The sequence below is a fragment of the Anabrus simplex genome, chromosome 1 (genome assembly GCF_040414725.1).
Source record: "Anabrus simplex isolate iqAnaSimp1 chromosome 1, ASM4041472v1, whole genome shotgun sequence".
Classification (NCBI taxonomy): domain Eukaryota; kingdom Metazoa; phylum Arthropoda; class Insecta; order Orthoptera; family Tettigoniidae; genus Anabrus; species Anabrus simplex.
This window is the reverse complement of record NC_090265.1, coordinates 738,194,242-738,209,770: the sequence shown is the minus strand read 5'-3', so window position 1 is coordinate 738,209,770 and position 15,529 is coordinate 738,194,242. Positions and strand designations below refer to the sequence as shown.

General features: G+C 37.6%; 1 protein-coding gene across 1 annotated transcript in view; it reads left to right on the top strand.

Annotated features, from left to right (window-relative positions):
* Positions 1-13,211, top strand: part of LOC136856873 (streptococcal hemagglutinin) — a 202,805-nt gene extending 189,594 nt beyond the window's left edge. Inside the window, exons 11-12 of the mRNA XM_067135088.2 lie at positions 1,384-1,680; positions 11,419-13,211. Coding sequence (XP_066991189.2) covers positions 1,384-1,680; positions 11,419-12,768 — 1,647 coding nt within the window. The 3' untranslated portion in view covers positions 12,769-13,211. The remainder of the gene's footprint in view (positions 1-1,383; positions 1,681-11,418) is intronic.
* Positions 13,212-15,529: the final 2,318 nt, after the last annotated feature.

The following is a 15,529-nucleotide window of genomic DNA, read 5'->3' as shown; positions in this document are numbered from 1 at the left end:
TTTTTAAAATATACATGTTTTGCAGTTATTCACAGTCTATTGTCCTTTATTCACTTATCAAACATTTGTGAATACATACCTATAAAGTACTAAGTTCGCTAAGATTATCAGATCACACAACATTTTAAAAGTCCATGTGATTGTTGTACTAAAGTTCAACACTTCTCACAATTTCAATACTTGCATGAATTTTTAACTCTCTTGGTGCCAGGCGGTAGTGCAAGCATCCGCCCTTTAAATTGCCAGAGCCGATCTGGTTGGCCGTTAACAATCCAGTCGGAAGTTGCCAGAGCCAATTACATCGGCCGGCTTAGAATTCTGTGATATACACAATTTTGAGACGACCTATATTGACGTGCATACTTTTGTTACAACCTGTAGTAAAGGGGCTACACGTTATTGTGTGCCTGGCCTTGCTTTGGCAGTTCTAAGAGGGTGTTATACCTTTTACAAGAGTCACTTTTCCTGTGTTTACAAATACCGCTAACCGGTCAGTAAGAGATTGCTCCTTGGAGTGAGTGGATTTGTGACAGGAAAATGGCATGTTGTTCACGTGATCATGAATGATGATGAGATGATGATTGTGCACAGCTACAGCTGTCGTCAAACCGCTGAAATATGACGTTTCTACAAAAATAGCTCAAAATATGACATTATGACAAAAAATAGCCAAAATATACATTTATATGACAAATAAAAATCACTTGATAGTGAATATAATCACTTGATTTACACCAAAATACAATCAGCCAAGAAAATAGATACAAAGAAAAGATATGACTTTTCCTAAACATCTGAGCCCTAGTCATCAACAATGAAGTCAAGAAAAGGAGGATTAAGATGAATGCACAGGGTTACTTTCCATGGTCCTTACATGGTCAATCGAAGAAGAAGAAAGAAAGAAAGAAAGAAAGAAAGAAAGAAGAATGAATATAAGTAACAAGAAGCATATTGCTCTGTGTTAACTGTAGCTGAATGTTCATCCTTTTCTGGAGTGTTTATTGTATTATCACTTATAATACCCCACCTGGTGGCTGTGATTGTTAAGGCATCAAATCTTTAAGTTCTGACACCACGCTTAGCCGGTTCGAGTCCCATTGTTGGAAAAAAATGTCACCATCAGAATGTTGGCTGGCAGGGTAGGAGAGGTGGTGGTATACAATTTCTAATTACTAGATTGTGTGCCAAAACACTGAATTCAATTCCCCACTAGTTCCATTTCTATCAACTTGCCATCGCATTGAATCCCTTTACAAGATGTAGAGTGTCTTCAGCTAACGGAGGCCATTTGGAAAGATTTTCATGTGGTATGCTGGTGTGTTCTGTTCCAGTGTTGTTGTAGAAAATGAATTCTAATTCTCACTTTATCTTTGTTGTTTGTAGCGTGCACAGGGCAGTAGCAGTGGTACCAACAGTGTGTATTGCACCGGTCCTCGCTCGATCTCATCAGGATCCCGTAACCTGGACTTAAGGCAGGTCAAACTTGCTATGACTCAGCAGGCACGACGGGCAGCCTCGGGTGGTCGGGTCTCCACTCTGAGAGCGGACTCCAAGGCCAAGCAGCCAAAGCAGCCATCAGCTGCTGCTGCCAAACATGGCGACACTAAGGCGGCGTCCAACGGCGAAACAGGAACCACATCTACTGGAAGGCCTAAGACGTGGCCTATGAGGGTGCTAGAGGTGAGTTTTTGTGTATGTCATTGCAGAAATGATGCCAAGATCCACTTTGTTTTCTATGAGGTAGATCGAGAGTAATCACAAAATGAAAGTTACCGAGGTACGAGCGATGATAGTCAGTGTGAAAGTGTCCAGTTGGTCTGTGCATTTCATTGAATTGGAAGACGGATTGTAACAGCACCTTTTGCTTCAGTAAGGAAAGTAACTATAGTCCAAATACTTTGCAAACGTCCTGCATGGGAATCTGCCGTGCATGTGGGCAGGGGCGTTTGAAGCAGGCTACCTCGTCCCCCATTCCTCCCACTGCCCAGTCTTTGTCTGCACATCGTGCTAAGCACTGTACACAGTGGCTGAATACAATGTGTCAGCAAGCGACCACACTACCTACAAGATCACGCCCCGCCGGTTACTCAGAAGGATTATATTACCTCTTCAGTGATAAGTTGAAGATCCAGCCAGTCTTCGTCATGAGACGTTTGCAGAAATTTTAGAGAAGTTTAACTATGTTCACTGAGCGAGTTAGCCATGTGGTTAGATTTGCGCGCAGCTGTGAGCTTGCTTTTGGGAGATAGTGGGTTCGAATCCCACTGTCGGCAGTCCTGAAGATGGTTTTCCCTGGTTTCCCATTTTCACACTAGGCAAATGCTGGGGCTGTACCTTAGTTAAAGCCAGGGCCGCTTCCTTCCTATTCCTAGCCCTTTCCGATCCTGTTGTCACCATTTCTAACTTGTTGCATATTTTTCAGATCTCAAAATTTAAGTTAAAAATTTTTAAAATGTGTGTCTTAATTTAATGGGAAGCGAACACCTCAGATATATGGGAAAAACCATACTGATTTGAAAATACTGTATTTACCCAATTGTAAGCCAACCTTTTAAAAAAACTTTTTCCTTGATGGTTCAAAAAATACCTCCTGACTTAGAATTGATATCATTAACACAGACAATAAAGTAGACTACACCCTTTATTGATGCGATTGGAGAAAGTTCAAAAAGAAAATAATGCCAGAAGTAAGTTTTCATCATCGTGTAGACTCTGGCCTGGTTTCATCAACAATGTGTTAAGATACTTGATACCAATATAAATGGTCTGTTATTGGGTATTATAAATTTTCCAGCTAACTCATTCCTGTTGCAAGCGTTTTGCCCCATTGTGCCAATTTGGGCTTATCAGTTTGTAACTAGCATAGCTATCGATACGCATGGCTAGTGCATACTGTGGAGGCCACTGCATAGGCTGCTTAGAGCTACCGGCAGTGCCATTGCAATGCCAATTATTGGGAGAAGAAAAAACCTAATTCCTTCCGTGGTGTGAAGAAAGAAAAATATGAAAATGTGGACATAAAAGTTCTGGAGTGGGTTAGGGAAGTAAGAGAGAACAGCAACACTGTAAATCATGAAATGGTGCAGTTTAAAGTGCATGAAATTGAATGAAGTGTTGTTACGCACAAATATTTTAAGGCTCTTAGAGGTTTGTCAGAATGCTTTTTGCACTGGCATGGACTAAGTTTGAGGAGAATGACATCTCATTATACCGACAAAGCGATCAGATATCACCGGTTTGTCGGAGGACTTCGGATGCTGTGCGGCATTATGCGGCTATGGTCTGGTAAACAAGTCAGGTGTGGTAATGGAGGATTAGACTGATACAGAACTGTTAAAATGTGCCAGTATCACTTTTTGCGCAAATGTAGATTTAAGTAACTGTTTCGGTGTTGGTTTTAAATACTCCAGATGTTTGTTTTCTGTTTTTAAACCATGCCAACTTTACCTGTATTATACCCTCTGCTATTTTTGAACCTCAAAATAGGTGTCATGTACTATGCTGTCACTGATCAGTGCCTGCAATATGAAACTTACAGTGGGGTGGCTGTGAAGTACTCTTTCCATCTCTTAGGAATGTCACATTTGTTGGTTAAAATACTTTCATTATTGTCCTTGACAAACTCCTAACATCTCTGGTATCCCTTCCTGAAAGAAGTTATTGCCCAGTAGATTTCTGTATCTTGTTTGCAGTGATGTCTTCCTTGGCCTCCTCAGTTGTCTTTCACAAGCTTTTCTTGGCTCTCCTGAAGAGTCGTTTGTCGTCTTATGCACTTCTCCAAACTGGACCTCTTCATTTGCTGCATCCATAACCAAATTCTGGATATCATTTTAGTTTTATTCTGTCTCACGTTCCATTGCTTCAAATTGGTCAATCTAAAAACACAGCAGTACAATGTTGAAAAATTAAAAAGGTTGTATTCCAACTTCATATCTGGAACCATCACTATGGCTTCTGATATTACTTATAACTGGCCTCTGTCTAGGAAGTGGTCGCTTCTGTGGTCTGGATGTGGATCTGTTTCAATGTCAGTGTTTCGATTTAGATGACTATATGATCAATCTCATTGGTTGTCTTGCCATACAGTGATGTCCGTTTGTAAATGTTCTTGTGCTGGAAGTTGGTGCTGTTAATAAACATTCCTTTCAAGATCATTAAGATGATGAACATTACACCATCGCCATTGCGCCAACCATTTACTGGAATGTCTACTCTGTCCTTACTTTGGCATTCAATGTAGCACTTTGTACGTTGCAATACCACTGTCAGCAACAGCCCTGAAGATGGTTTTCTGTGGTTTCCAATTTTCACACCACACAAATGCAGTTTAGGCCACGATTGCTTCCCGCTCCTAGCCCTTCTTCTAGCAATGCATCAGAAACAGACTTCAGAATGAGGATAGAGAACTGTTTGAAAAGCAAGACTTTTAGTTCTTATTTTCACATATGACTTTTTTTTTTTTTGCTAGTTGTTTTACGTTGCACCGACACAGATAGGTCTTACAGCGACTATGACAAAATTAAAATTGATGCACTTATACAGGATGTTTCAAAAATGGGGGGCATAATTTCAGGTATGTATTTCTTACATGTAGACAATCAAAATAGTTCATTACAACATGTGTCCGGAAATGCTTCATTTCTGAGTTATGACCTTCACAACACTGAACTTCACCGGAACGTTTTTCTTCCACAGGTCATTGTCATTACAGAAGATGTTCAAAATGTCCACCTCCTGCTTAAATACAGACCTCACATCGATGTCTCATTGACTTGTATCGAATGTTTCCTGATCGATGGATAGGTAGAGGTGGCCCGATTACTCGGTCTCCACGCTCACCTGATCTGAACCCTCTTCTTTTCTACTTGTGGGGCCATTTAAAATCATCAGTGTATTAGTCTCCGGTGCCTGATGTGGAAACCCTTCGGAATCGAATTGTGGCATCGTATGAGGACATACGCAATACTCCTGGAGTTTGGGATCGTGTTCACAGGTCAATGAGACATCGATGTGAGGTCTATATTCAAGCAGGAGGTGGACATTTTGAACTTCTTCTGTAATGACAATGACCTGCGGAAGAAAAACGTTCCGATGTTGTGAACGCCATAACTCGGAAATGAAGCATTTCCGGACACATGTTGTAATGAACTATTTTGATTGTCTACATGTAAGAAATACATACCTGAAATTATGCCCCCTATTTTTTAAACACCCTGTATTTTGAATGGTATTTTACAAAATTAAGTAATTTTATGGTCTTAAGAGTTTAAAAAAAATAGGATTTAATCCACCTTGTTCAATACACATTGTTAAATTAATTCATAGTTATCTAAAATATAGACATGTTTCAACCCCTTGAACCATCATCAGTACATACACATTTTTTGGAACATTAAAAATATAAAACTTGTCTTTGGAATTTTTATTTCTAAAATATTTTTATATCTAAAAAATTGTGTGAGAAAGTCTCTTTAGGAAATAGAAAAATATTCCAGAGACTTTCTCACACAATTTTTAAATGTCTTTAATGTTCCAAAAAATGTATTTGTATGTACTGATGATGGCCCATGGAGTCGAAATATGTCTACATATTAGATAATTATGTATTCATTGGAAAGTTTGTTAACATTGTGTATTGAACAAAGTGGATTAAATCTTATTTTTAACAAGAACTAGTTAATACGGACGATAACAAGATTTTCATCACAGGTAATGATCATAGGAGCCTAAAAACAAGATATAAATAAAAGATCTTATACTTTATGCAGTGAAAAGTCCGTTCCCTATCTGAGGGGGGGTTTTAAGAGAAACTGAGTTCCCCCCTTAAGGGGTTGACTGCCAACACAACTATGCACCCACCCCAGACCTGGAAAACCCACATGTCCCTATTCTTACGTGGCACGTTTGATGATCGTTTCCCAGTTGAAGTCCTTTAACTTCCCTCCCCTCTTGCCCTGTATTTGGAGATCAGCTGGTGCGCAGGTGTAGGGAAGCATGAGGTAGCCGCTCCTTGTCTCTCCTGTCCCCCTACCTCCCTTTACTACATCACAACGGCATCTACTTGCCAGCAAAGACCACTGCTATTCTTATTATATCCCCTGCTAATGAAGGCTTCAGCCAGGTCTTTGTGCTCTATCCATGTGTGCTTACACGGTAAGTCATTGAATGCAGTTCCCTAACTTAACATCGCTATCCTCATAGCAGCCATGTAAACAAATAAGAGAGCTTTTCTTCTTTACAAGTGTATACAAAGACCATAGGGCAATGTGCACTGTCATAAAAGAGAAATAAAATCACTAAACAGTCAGCAGGATACTGAACAGAACAAAACCATAAATGAAGTGGAAACACAGTAGAAGTCTGCTACAGCGAATACGGCATATAACAAGATACCCGTTATCATGTCAGTTTTTCTGTCCCTTCAAAATTCCTATATTGAACTGTGTATTATCCTTCGGTTACAGCGAGAGCCCTATCACTGATGCATCCGTTATTACGAGCGATTAAGCCTGCACAATTCTTTCCATTAGAGATATTTATGCACTCGGCGATTATATTGCATGCGATTGATCATCTTCACTATCGTTTCCTTGCTCTCTCCAATAGAGAGCTCTCTTATCCATAATCAAAGTCTCTTAGGCATAAATATCTAAACCACCTATTCAATGCGTTCCACATTTAATGTGGTTTGAACCTACATGAATTTATATAGACTTATCAGGTACATATTTCACCCTTTTTTAGGCATCTTCAGCCTGTTGACAACCTTAAGGTCAAGGTCCAGGACCTTATTTAACCATATGTCATATGAAATATAAATGTTGATGTTACTCGGTGATAACCTCTTAAAATTAACATGCCATAACAATATTTTTAAAAATGTTAACAATACATTAGAGTGACATAAATTGATATTGTTATTAACACAATTATAACTTGTCACTCCTATTCTATCTAATTTTAAAAAAAGTCCCAAGCTAAAATGGATCATCTTCATTTAACACGAGTCTTAGGTAAAGAGTATATTCATCCGGAGGCTCATTTTACCCACATATATCGTTTACTTATAGTTGATGACGATTGTTGTATGTACTGGATATGATTGTTTAACACTACATTAAATTTTGTTGTGAATGAAAACATAAGCGTGTTGGTTTCCTCTCGTATGTAATGACAATGAATTGTGAAGAATACAATCTTAGGCTGCTGCATAATTGGGAAGGAACGTCCTAGATACTTAACCTAGATACCTAGATACGATTAACCATATCAATGTTAAACCCATTAAGTTGAATGAGATTCCTTATATATTTTAGTTCAATTTTTAAATGTTGGGAGAAAGAGGAATTTTAAAAGCTCTATAAATTAAATTATAGAAAGGCTTGTTTTTGGGACTTGGGGTGTAGGGATGAATAATCATTCCCGTTGATATGCTACTTGGCCTTGGGAAGGATCTTAAGATTATCTGTAATGAAGTAAAAAAGAAATTTTAATTGACAATTTAGACCACGTGTTGTGACAAAAACCAATTAAAATAATACCTCATAAATGTAAAGTGACTTACTCGTTCATTTCATACTAGGTGGATCTGTCTGTACCAACAGTGCCTGCCTGACTAACTTTTCTACTCCTGATGTTACATCAATGCATAAAATGGAGGGGCAGAGCGTGGAGGGAGAGAAGGGGTAGGCTGGTCTTTGGAGGTATGTGCTATTGCTAGAGGGGAGTTTCTAGAAGCGGTGTGGGCAGGCTTAACGTTTGGCTTAGTGGGTGAAGCATTTGAGTGTAGAGATTTAAATAAATGAGGGATTTTGTTCTGATTTGAATTCACGATATAAATTAATTTAGGTGTTAATTCGTACAAAGGATTTTTAATTTCATTGACATCATTAAGGTTTTGATTTTTATTATAGGATTGGTCCAAAAAATGTGTAAATTTTCCAGTTCGTTCATTAATTTCCCTTTACCCATACTTGTAATGATAGTAAGATCTTTCTTTACAGATGTAAAGTGATTTTCCGTTACTCCCATATGCTGGCTCATCGCTGAGTACTTATGTTTTTGAGCATTATAATGTTCCAAATATCTCGTGTAAAAGCTCCACCCAGTTTGATCTATATAAGAAAAACCACATTGTGTACTTGTTAGTTTATATACGCCAGACCTTGAATAATAACTGCTATTATAATTGACCTTGTGGTTAAAAAAATATGTTTTGATGAGTATTATCTGTCCTGAAGGCTATTGTGCTTCTTTAAAGTATTTGCGATCTGATGGATGGCTGGGTTATTGTATGTAAATGTGGCGAAACTAGTTTTTTTAAGTTTGTCCGAGACAAGATTAGTGGACAATTAAATTTTGATTTTGTTAATTAAACGATTAACCATATCAATGTTAAACCCATTAAGTTGAGCGAGATTCCTTATATATATATTAGTTCAATTTTTAAATGTTGGGAGAAAGAGGAATTTTAAAAGCTCTATAAATTAAATTATAGAAAGGCTTGTTTTTGGGACTTGGGGTGTAGGGATGAATTGTAAATAGTTAAGGGAGAGTGTGTAGGTTTCCTGTATATTTGAAAGTTGAAGGTATTATGTACGCATGTAACCGTTAAATCTAAAAAAATTAAGGAATTCTTTAGCTTGTCCTCTTTAGTAAACTTGACATCGGGATCTGTTTTGTTTAAAGACCCAAATCTCATCACTATTAGCAACATCTTTGTCTACGAATCTAAGCCATAAACATATGCCTTTTATTTGTGTTATAATTTTTGTGTGTTCTATTGAATCCATATAAATGTCAGCTAGAATGCCAGAAAGAGGGTTTCGCATCGCTGGGCCTTTTTGCTGGTAATACTTTCTATTGAAAGAGAAATAGTTATTGTTTAAGACAAAATTTAAGATCTTCATGAATTCTTCGGTTTCCAGCTTACTAAGGCCGCTGTGTTTATTGATATTATCGTTGATGATTCTTACAGGCGCTGCTGGAACAGATCCACCTAGTATGAATTGAACGAGTAAGTCACTTTACATTTATGGGGTATTATTTTAATTGGTTTTTGTCACAACACGTGCTCTAAATTGTCAATTAAAATTTCTTTTTTACTTCATTACAGATAATCTTAAGATCCCTCCCAAGGCCAAGTAGCATATCAACGGGAATGATTATTCATACAAGACTGTATTTAAGTATCTAGGACGTTCCTTCCCAATTATACAGCAGCCTTAAAACTAAGAAGCAAACTAAGATTGTATTCTTCACAATTCATTGTCATTACATACGACAGGAAACCAAGACGCTTATGTTTTCATTCACAACAAAATTTAATGTAGTGTTAAACAATCGTATCTAGTATATATAACAATTAGTTTTAAGTCTCCACATGTGGTTGACAACACATTTCAACATTGGTTTCGTCTAGTATAAATAAACAGTATATGTGGGTCAAATGAGCCCCCAGATAAATATACTCTTTACCTAAGACTCATGTTAGATGAAGATCCATTTTAGTTTTGGACTTTTTTTAAATTAGATAGAATAGGACTGACAAGTTTTAATTGTGTTAATAACGCTATCAATTTCACTCACTTTTATGTATTGTTCACATTTAAAAAAATATTATGGCATGTTAATTTTAAGAGGTTATCACTGAGTAACATCAATATTTATATATTTTGCACTATATATGGTTAAATAAGGTCCCGGACCTTGGCCTTAAGGTTGTCCACAGGCTGAAGATGCCCCCAAAAAAAGGGTGAAACATGTACCTGTACATGTACCTGATACCTGTAGATTCAAACCACATTTAAAGTGGAATGTATTGAATAGGTGGTTTTATTAAATTATCCTTGAAATATTTGTGCCTAAGGTCATCTTCAATACAGAACAATAATGAGAGTTGTTACTTGTAATTCAAAGGCTATGTCTCAGTCGATTAGTATTGTACCTTTAAACTGCTGTTCTGTAAAGAAAACATGGAAATGAAAGAGAACATGTTTTCGTAATAAATGCACAAATAACTTGTCCAATAGCAGTTGTTAATTCGTTAAAGGCTGAAGTTAACGATTGCTTAATTTTAATGCTAAATACTGCATTTAAGAAAGGATGGGATTCACCTCAAGATATGGCAGAGTGTATCATTCATTTCAGAGGTTAGTTTGTATTTTGTTGCATCTGGTTACATTTTGGAAAACCTGTTCCCAATTATAGTTGAATATTTTATTTATGGGTCCACCTTTTCAATACAGAGTTGTGCAATATGTCACATTACATTTCCTTTGGGACTAGTTTCAACCTAATTATAAGGAAATGTAATGTGACATATTGCACAACTTTGTATTGAAAAGGTGGACCCATAAATAAAACATTCAACTATTATTGTAATCACAGTTCAATACGGATCAGTTATCATGAAACTTAAATCTTGTAGTAAAGCCTGTTCCCATGTAAATTTGTAGCGAGGTGGTTAACATTTCTCTACATGCACTTGGAATATGTTTTCATGATACATATATGGTCCTAACGCTGTTTGAAAAAGAAAACTGAAACTATTGCCGCAGAGGCCTCTGGAATGATACTATAATATTTTCAGAATGAAATTAAACATACACTTTCACATATAATCAGATTTCGAAAAATAACAAACGAGTAAGCCATAGTGTGAATATTATCCATGAAAACACATGTTTTGAACAAATTAATTGCCATTTCATCCCGATTTTAATGTGTGTGGGGTTTTCCAGGCTTTTATGAAAAATCAGATATAACGACAATCTGCTGTGGCAAGTAAATTTTTCGCTGTTATGAATTCTCTCTGGAATGGACTTCCACTGTACTTCATAATGAAGATGTTTTGTCTATTCGCTGTCTCCTTGTCAGTGTTTACTTATGTATAGACTTATTTTTCTTTGGTTTTCTACCTCAGTTATAATAGTTCAGAATGCACTCTTTGTTTTATGTTGGTATCAAAATGAGTAGGGTATTAAAAATAAAAGTAATTTTCATTTCATTACTATTTTCTACATGTAAATTTTAGTTTGTAACTGAATTTTTGGTTTACTGTAGCTCTGATTAGCAGAATTGTTGTAGACGGACATCAATATTTTGATATAAGATTATGACATGATTAATTACAGTTGAGCACTTCATTCATGGTTACATCTATAACACTGATGTGTGTGTTCCTGATAACCTACCCCAGTAAGGAAAGATCCATTGGTCAAAATTTAATTAATTCTTGTTTTATATTTACTTCATGTGTTCAGTGGTTAGCGTAAAGTACTCACATAATAGGTCTTCATTAAGATATACAGTTGGATCTTGTTCTGCTTTACTAATTTAAAGCTGTAGGTATATTGCATGTTTAGCCGAGGTTACATTTCTGTTTAAGTTATAACTTGTGGAACATTCTACTTGCAGACAAAATCAAGATCTTCAAAATACAGAGCTAATTTAAGTGACTCCAGCACTGGAACCCCAGAGAAGTCCGCAGCTATTCCTCGACGTGCGGGAAAGACCATGATCTCGTCCTCGGATTCGTCGCGGACTTCGTCTCCCGCCATGAGGCGTTCCACTCCTGGCAGCGAAGGTTCGGGCGGACGGGGGCGAACGAGCACCAACAGGAGCTTGACAAACTGCTCGGAGACACCCCCACCAAACAGAGAGGTGAGAAGTAGTAGAAGAAGGCGTGAGGGGGAAGCGTCTACAATGTCCACTGATTCCTTGACAGAATCTCCATCCAATGGGAAGCGGTGCAGCGAAACTCTCTCCACAAGCAAGAGCTGCATCTCGACACGACCAGACACTCCTTCGGTGAGGAGGAGAGTTCGAGAGGAAGTTGTCATGTCAACGGATTCGTTAGCATCTGTAGCAAATGGGGAGAAGGCCACAGGCAAAGAAGGAACTAGTGTTAGTGCTCCAAACATAAGTTCCATCGCTGCAAGACCTGACACTCCGAAAGAGAGGGCTAGAAATGCGTTGGGTAGGCTGGGGATAGAAGTGACTATGTCTACAGACTCCTTGGCTACAGATTCGTCATACACAGGAGATACTGCAGGCTCTGGTAGAGCAGATGATGGAAAATCGCCAAAGTTAGTCTCTAACGCAAGGCTGGATGGCAAGAGTGCTGTTAAACTTGGTAAAGTGAGTGGAACAAGGTGTGATAACCAACAACGATCACCTGCTGCTGCCGTTAGAAGAAGCACCAGGCAGTCAATTATTTCTCCTCGCGATTCTCCCACTGCAAAACTCCGTTCTACAGTCTCGTCCTCTCCTTACACAGGTTCACCCTCTCTGAGGCGAAGTTTGTTGTTGGCCTCTAAATGTCAGTCAGATAACAACAATATCTCCAAACAAGCAACACCAACAAAAGTAACTACCATTTCAAAACCAGAAAAAGTAGCTGCTAAACTGCTCGCTAGTCCCTCAGCCAGCAGTAAACGGACTCCGACGAGACTCCAGACCAATCGTCAGATTGTGGCAAGTCCTGGTAAGATGGGATCTAACGATGGGATGAAGACAAGCTCCAGCGGTAAAGCTCTCTCTAGCACGGGAGGCTCTGCTCCTGGTAAGACTCACGCAAATGCTAACAAAGTCAATAATAACATGTCCGTTGTGAAGAAGAATTCCACTAATGGTAAGAACAAGCGTAATGCAGACTCCTCTTCTTCGGAGGATAAGCCTCCAACGGTGGGGTCCAGGTCAGGCACCTTCCTCAAAGATGAGCCAACTATACTGAAAAAGCCAGAAGTGGATAATGTCCAAGAATAAGAATGTGCATCAAACATACTGCAAGCTAGTGAACACTCAGCATTTATTAATACAAAGTGTCTGGAACTTCTGTTTGATGGAATGTCATTAGGTTGTATTTGAGGGGACCATCTTATTCCAGCCTTCCTTAAAACCTGTAGTCATTTTATGTGGATTAACAGCAAGTACATAGGATGTAAAAAATCATCCAATTACAATTCATTACTGAAAATTATTGGCTGAAATTTTGAATTGTCCTATATATGAAAGAATATGCACTTTACAATCACATATAGCTGGTTTATTTTGTAGAGAAAAGAGCCTTGAGAAATAATCTTTTTCTCAACTTTTACTTCAACAGTTTTATACAGCTTTTGATTGAAAGCAATAGCCACTCATTGCTGTTGTCCTTCATTGTAGAGTTATGCATAAGCTCTTGTTCAGTCTATAATTACAATTCAAAGAAGGGGATATTCCACTTGATCAATACAACATTTAAAGTTAAATTCTATTTCAAATTTTAGTACTAGTTTCGACCCTTTAATTTTTAATTTATCAACCCAATTAAAGGGTTGAAACTAGTAAAATATAATTTAACTTCAAATCTTGTATTAATCAGGGGGAACATTCTCTCCTTTGAATTATAGATTGAACTAAGGAATCTTCAATATGGACAGTATGAGGTCAGCTCTTAATTTCTCATTGCTGAAAAGGATTTTTTTTAACTTAGGTAACATTTCTTTAGTTGCTTAAGTAGGTTAGTTAGAAATCCATAAACTGCCAGGACAACAGTGAGGGGATAGATTTATTTTCGATTACGTGTTTCTTTTCCCTTTCCTGCAGAAAATGTCTTCATGTTATTTTAAAAGATGCGTATGAATAGCTATATCATGCTGGTGTAAATTCATCACTATTGAACGAAAGAGAATGAAATTACCATGGTAAAATATCATCCATTTCTTTGTCAGGATGTTCTTTCTTCACGAATGTAAATCTGTTGTCGACCATCACCCGATGGACTATAGTTTAGTTATCATACATTTCTGTTTGTTGTAGTTATAGTTATGCAGGATTTAAGGGGTATTTTTCCCTATTTGTAGCCTTATTACATGTGCGAACAAGACTGGCATGCATTGGCAGATCATTGAAACATACAACACTATTTTAGACAGTTTTATCATCAGTTTCCAGTTTTCAGCTGGGTCGGAATGTTTATGGCACATTTCCATCTTCCTCTATCCAGCCACCATTGCTGTGTTCCAATCCAATTTCCTTCTTATCACGCTGTTATTGATGAAATCCAACCTCCTGTTCTCTTAGCCTCCATCATCCGCTTCAGTATCCTTCCCTCATCCTTCCATCCAAACCATCTATTTCTCTCCATTCTGCCTGAAGCTTTTCTTGTCTAATTTCCTTACTGACACCCTCGTGTCTAACCTGTCCTTTCTTTCTTTTCTTTCCTGTCATACTTTTACAAATTTCATCTCTTCTGTCTTTGTGTCAGTGTCCAGGTGTCTGCTGCATGTCACCCCTTTACACTTCCTTCTTCCAGGTCTAGTTTTCAGTCCTGAATCAGTTCACTTCCATACTTATTTTCATTCCATTCCATTCCCTCAGCACATCCTGTTTAACTTTTATTAGTCTCTATTTCCTCCCCACACTACAATGCCCTCTTCGTCTCCCATCCCCATATTTTTTTCAGTCGCCTTCATAGATTCATCCATTACTATTTCCAAAATATCTTGGCAAGTGGACACTTCCCTGCCTTAGTGCAGTTATAGTTCGAAACCGTGTCATTATTGTTCATTATAATTTGTAGTAGTTCTTATGCCACGAGTCCAACAAGAAACGTCCATAATTGTTAATCATTAGATCATTGAGAGGTGGTGCTTGCCTTTTTAATGAAATCAGTCCAGTCATATTAGCAAGTCAATAAGTATCTGCAATTTTGCTCTAATTGTCTTTAGGTTGGCTCTATGGCATTGTGTGTTTACCAGCCACTAGATGGCACCGTCGTCTACATCTGTGGTAGGTTTCAGCATCCTATGTAATTAAATTTATTCTAACCATCCAGACATGTACAGTATTGAAGTTTTATATAGGACATTGGTATTATGTAGAATAAAAGTTGAGAAAATATCCAAGTTGACAGTTTTTATGAATCTCTTGGCTGATTGTTGCTTTGTAATACAAAAATCTATCTTAAAATGAAATTAAAAGAGGGATGATAGGAATTTTATATAGGATCAGAATAAATAGTGCCGTATACAAAAGTGTGTCAAATCTTCCACTCAACTCTTGTTCAATTACAAAAAAAAAAAAAAAAAGCAACTGACTGAATGAGTGGGCTTCCTTAGCATTTAACTTCTGTTCACCTCCATGTTCAGCAGTGTATTTGGTTGTAATGTGACTCAATTGTCATACATTGCTAGTTTTTTCATGATTGTGTACCTTCTGTCTGTTGAGAAAACCCAAGCATTTCTTTTGCCCATTGTTGCAGGTCAAGCGTTGTAATGCTAAGCCTTGACCTTTGTGCTGATGGATTCCTGTTTTGTGCGATTATAAATACACATGTGGATGTATGTAACTCATTAAATACCGTATCATCAGGTAACTATGAACAAACTTGTAAAAGAAAATTGCCGATTCTGCTATCATGAATATTTGCCAATAGTATGCTGCTTTCTGTTACTTGAAGTATATTTCAGGATACTGGGCTCCATTTCTGCACAGCATCCTACAGAGCCAAGCAGCTCTCTTGTACTGATATTCTGTTTATTAA